The sequence below is a fragment of the Tetrahymena thermophila genome, assembly GCF_000189635.1.
Source record: "Tetrahymena thermophila SB210 genomic scaffold scf_8254364, whole genome shotgun sequence".
NCBI classification, from domain to species: domain Eukaryota; phylum Ciliophora; class Oligohymenophorea; order Hymenostomatida; family Tetrahymenidae; genus Tetrahymena; species Tetrahymena thermophila.
Window position 1 is genome coordinate 1 of NW_002476148.1, and position 5,722 is coordinate 5,722.

Below are 5,722 nucleotides of genomic sequence, written 5' to 3' on the forward strand. Positions count from 1 at the left end.
GGAGTTTTAGGAACTCAGTATTTATCCTAATCATTAGAAAAACTTTCAGATTTAATTAATTTAAATCTTATTATATGGTAATTGTTAATAATTATTTTTTAAGAATTAATCAAAATAATATACAATCAATTTTTACAATTATAAGAAATAGAAAAATAATTTGAGTGATATTTTTTTTACAAAATAAATCTCTTATTATAAAAGCTCATAGAATTCTTTAATAATATTAATTCGATTATTTTTAAAATAAACAATAATAAAAAAATAAAAGTTGGAACAATATTGGACCGATTGGAGCATAGAACATTTCTTTTTGCTTATAAAAATGTTTGAAGCTCTCTAATTTATATCTGAATATGTCGTATCTTCTTAATTTTTATAATAAATAATCTATCATTATTATTAAAAAATAATTTATTTTTTATTAAATTTTGGTGTCTTATATTTACAAAAATAATTTAATTTATTAGAGGTTGCGATGTTTAATTTGAAGGAGTGAAATAAATAGTAGACTCATTAGAAAAATGTTAAAAATTAACCACTTTAGATCTTCGTTTTAGGTAATTTAATAAGAAAAAATTATTCGAATTATTATTAATATTTTTAATCAATAGAAAACTGTTTTAATAAAAATAAATAACAGCATTTTGATTTACTTAAAAAATAGCATTTACTATTATTTACTTATTTTTTAATAGTTTTTATATATATAACAAAATCTATTATTAAAATCATTTAGTTATAATTATTATATGGACTATTAACTAGACCAAATTAAAATTAAAAGACTTGATAAAAGGATATTAAAAATGAAGAGATTGGTAACCAAATATTTTACTTATGATGATGAATGATAAATATATTTGATGGATGATTGATTGATTGATCTGTATATTGAATTCAATAAAAACATATTGCTAATATTTACAAATATAATTATTAATATTTTATGCGATTTGTTAAAAAACTAAATATTTTAAAAATAAAAATTTGAGAATATTTTCTATAAATATATATAACGTACTTTTATTGTATGAATAAAATTTTGTTTAAATTTTTTTATAATTGTAGCTTTTTTAATAAAAATCATAATTTTCAGAAATTCATATTTTGGTGCAATTCATAAAAAAAAAATTATATTTGATAATTCTACTTTTCTAATTTTATTCAAAAATAATTTAAAAAAAATATGTAATTTATATTTATTAGGATTTTTATGTAGGATATTTCATACAAATTTAATTTAGTATTTAAAAAAAATGACTTACTTTCGATGAATTAATGTAGAATGAAATCTTATTTTAAAAAAAATTATTAATATTAAATATTTAATTAATAAGTTGATAATTATTTAATTAAATTTATAAGTAAGATTATAATAGAAAAAACAGTAAATTATCAGATTAATTTATTAGAATTAATAAAGTAAAATTTAATTAAAATTTTTTCCAAAAATTATTGAGTGTTTAAATAAATGTTTATTGCGAAAAAAAAAATGTCATAATAGAATAACACCTATTTCAACTTAGAAGATCTTGTAAAAACATTTTAATTTAATATTTTTTAAATTTATTTTTAATCTTATTAAAGTTTTTATAATCTGAAATGATTTCTTTAACACATCTTGATTTATAATTAAAGTAAGCACAAAATTTGTTTTTATTCCTATTTCTTATAATTTATTTAAAAATATTGAATTATTTCATTAAAAAGTTATTGTCAAATTGATGACGAATAAATAATTAAACTGAAGTCTTATCTAACTGAGTGCAAAAATATTAAATTTTTTACTTTAAATCTTGAGTAAAAAGTTTCCTTCTCTCTATTATTTAAATTATATGGATATTAACTTATTATTGATCAATTAAATAAATAAAAGAGATTAGAAAATACAAGCTCACTAGATTTAGTTATTAATGGAGGATTTACCGGAATTTAAAAGCTTGGATACCTTCTAGCTCAATTTAATGTAGATGATTTCATTATTATTATGCTAATTTTAATATTTTTATACTTTCCTTAAGCTTAATTTAAAATATTTAATAAAAAACAATACTATTTAACTTATCAAATTAATATTTAGCAGCAATAAAATCTAATATGAAGGAGCACATTATTTGGCTTAATATCTTAAAAAATGCCTAAATTTAGAAAAATTATAACTAGACCTCTAGTAATTGCTTTTAATATTCATATTATAATTAAAATAGCTCTTTTTCATATTTAAGTGGAAATAATATTGATTAAAATGGAGTATCTGAATTATTAGAAGTTTTAAATTCAATTTAAACAATAAAAGACCTAGAAATTTGGCTTGGGTAATTATTTACTTACAAACTTATATACAAATATACAAATATACTTATATACTTATACATACTTACTTATTTACTTTCTTCATTAACTACTTACTTAGTTACTTTTGAAACGGTTCATTAACTTAATTATCTCTTGAAAATTTTTTTTAAATGATGATAAGATATTTTTATTTAGCATTTTTATTTAATAAATTTAGATATAATAATATAAGAGATGATTCAGTATTTTCTTTAGGCAAAACATTACATAGATTTAGCAATTAGATTACTAAATTAACAATCGGATTGAGGTAAAAGCTTATGATTAATATTGTTACAAAGTTAATAAATTTTGATAAAAATTTTTAGAAAAAAACATAAATTAAGAAGAAAAAAAATTATTTTTATAAAATAATTAGCATTTTACCATAAAATTAACAAAAAAAAATAAATTTAATAGCCAAACTATTAATAAATACGAATTAAATTTAAACAAATATTTAGAATTTATTAATATTTTATTATAAATTTTGAATATTTTAAATTTAAATTTAACAAATAATATTAGTGAAAATGAGATTAGTGATGAAGGAGTCAATGCAATAGGTTTAGCTCTTAGAAACTGCATTAGTCTTACAAAATTAGGATTATTTTTATAGTAGATAGCATTTTTTAATATTAACTTTTAAAATTGAATTATTTTTATCATTTGTCCTTATAAATAAGTTTGATTAGTAACTTAATGAATTATCTATCAATCTGAAAAATATTTTTTCTATTTAAAGTAAATGTAAATTTGGTGATAAAGGAGCAGTTAGTATAGCTATGGGTATGAAAAATTGCACTTAAATAACAGATTTAACGTTTAGCTTATTGTAAATATAATTATTTATTTTTTTTAAATTTAATATTTTCACAGCACTTTAATAATAAAACTAATTAAACATTTTTTAAATTAATAATAAAAGTGGAAATGAAATTAGTCATGAAGGGGCACATGAAGTTAGCATAAGTTTAAGCAACCTCAAAAATCTTAGAAATTTAAATTTTGAGCTTGAGTAAATCCAATTAAATTTAGAAAGATTATTTATTTAGAGATTAAAGATTAAAAACCATTTTTTAAAAAGCAACAACAACATAGGAGATTAAGGAGCCATAAGTATTGCAACAGGTTTAACAAACTGCTCTTTGCTTGAAAATTTAACTCTCAGTGTATTGTAAAAAATTTTAAATATTTCATTTTATAATGCTTAAAAATGTTTTATTATTCTTTCTCTTTATTTATTTTTGATTGAATTTTTAAAAAAAAACATTTTAATATTAAAATTAATTTTTATTTTTTATTTAAATTTAGCAATAACAAAATAACTAACTAAGGATATTTAAGAATCGATTAATGTCTGCAGAGTTTAGCTAATCTATAAATTTTAGAATGTCATTTAATGTAATTATTATGTTTAAATCAACTTGATTAATTAATTTTTAAAACTCTTAAAAAATATTAGAAAAGATGAAAGATTATTAAAATCAAAGCATATTCTTGAAAGCAAAAATATTAAAGTCATTGGTCTCTATCTGTAATTTTATTTTTATTATAAAGTTTAAACTTTCTTCTTAGAAAGTATCAAAATATGTTAAAAAAAAAGATAGTTTTTGATTACAATTTTATTTTAAAAATTAATGAATAACTATATTATTTATCATTTGTATTTCAATCTATTATTATTAAATCATTTAAAATAGTTGGTGTGAGTAAGAAAATGAAAGAATTGCACATAAATAAAAAGCACTTAAAATTTTAAGGCTAGTTTAATTAAAAGTTGTTTGAAAATTTATGTTTAGTAAATCATATATTTTTTAAAATAAAAATAATATTTCATAATTTTAATTTTTATTATAATTTTATAAATAACAATTTTTGTTAAATTTATTAAAAAAATGAAATCCAAAAATAATTATAAATTCTTCTTTATATATATGGCACTTGTTTAAAATTATAATTCATTTTTATTTATATTTTTTTTTAAATAAAATATTATAAATTAGATTTTTAAATTATTTTTAATTCTATGAAAAAAATAATATAAACATACTCCAAAAAATTTGTAAATCTTCTGAAAAATTAAATAAAAATAATAAATTTTGCCTATTGTAAATAAAAATGGCATCTTAATTAATAAATTATGATAATTCAACACTTTCGAATTTAAAAATAACTGTATAAAAATAAATCATAAATTTTACAATATTATTATTTTAATTATTTTAACAATTTTTTCTACATTTCAATAAATTAACTTTAAAATATATTAATTTTTTTAATTATTAAATTTAAAATAATTTGTAATTTGAATTAGCAAATAAATTTTAATAAAATTAATTTTTTATTTTATAATAACTAAAAAATTTATTTTTGCTCTTTTAAATTTTAAATGAAATAATTATTAAAAGTAATCTCAAATTTAACATAAAAAGAATTTAAATTTAGTTTTGAAAATGATATGAATGTACTTAAAAAAAAAAAAATTGTTAATTAAATGAAGTTTACAAGATATAAAAATATATAAATAAACAAATAAATACATAAAAATAAATATTAATTTATTACATATTTTATACATTATAACTTTTTTATATTTTAGATCATTATAAATTAAGTTGTGTCTCTATGTGATTCATATTATAGTATTCATTCTAATGGCTATCAATTTGATTCTAAGAGCACATACTCTATCAGTTTGCTTCTCTAACTAAATTTTATTTATTTATTGGTTAAAAATTTTATTTTCCATTTAAATTTAATTTTCATTTTTCTTATTTGTTTAATTTTATATTTAAAAAAGAAATAAACAAACCTACAATATTTTTTTTAAAATATTTCTGAATACTAATTAATTTTACTATATTTAGTTATTTATTTATTTGGGTTATCATAATTCAATTTGTAAATAAATAAATAAATGCATTTTTCAAAGTAAATAAATAAATAATCTTACTGTCTTTTATAATATCAGAATGAATGAATGAATCTATCTTTAAATATTACCAGCTGTTTTTTTATCATAGTTTGAATTGAATAGCTTTCTTAAATTTGAATAAAATTTAATTTTTTTTACTCACTATTTAATTATATTTATTTGCATAAATTTTTTGTGGCTCTCTTAATAAAAGTAATTTTTACAGACTAATTATTTTTTTATTTTAAAAATAAAAATTCTTATTTTAATTCAAATAAGAGTTAAATTTTTGCTTAACTTACATGCTATTATAATAAATCATTGATATAGTATAAGAATTCATTCATCTTCCAATGTTATCAAAAATTTTACATCCTATTTCATATATTTTTTTATTTGTTTGCATAAATCATCAATTACAGTTTAATTAAATATCTTTTAAAGTTACTCGCTAATTAATTATTAAGA

At 16.6% G+C, this 5,722-nt stretch overlaps 2 protein-coding genes across 2 annotated transcripts; both read left to right on the forward strand. All coding sequences in view use genetic code 6, as the record gives it.

Moving 5' to 3' along the window:
- Nucleotides 1–8: 8 nt before the first annotated feature.
- Nucleotides 9–854, forward strand: TTHERM_001676219 (hypothetical protein; the record flags this gene model as incomplete). Its single annotated transcript, XM_012800322.1, has 4 exons — nucleotides 9–77; nucleotides 272–361; nucleotides 471–560; nucleotides 740–854. Coding segments are annotated over 4 exons (363 nt in total), but the record flags the coding sequence as incomplete, so codon positions are not given.
- Nucleotides 855–1,973: 1,119 nt separating this feature from the next.
- Nucleotides 1,974–4,125, forward strand: TTHERM_01676220 (hypothetical protein; the record flags this gene model as incomplete). Its single annotated transcript, XM_001029237.4, has 10 exons — nucleotides 1,974–2,173; nucleotides 2,229–2,318; nucleotides 2,516–2,608; nucleotides 2,866–2,955; nucleotides 3,083–3,172; nucleotides 3,266–3,355; nucleotides 3,425–3,514; nucleotides 3,652–3,741; nucleotides 3,803–3,874; nucleotides 4,041–4,125. 10 exons carry the CDS (start codon nucleotides 1,974–1,976, stop codon nucleotides 4,123–4,125), a joined length of 990 nt encoding a protein of 329 aa, XP_001029237.4.
- Between the last annotated feature and the right edge of the window lie 1,597 nt (nucleotides 4,126–5,722).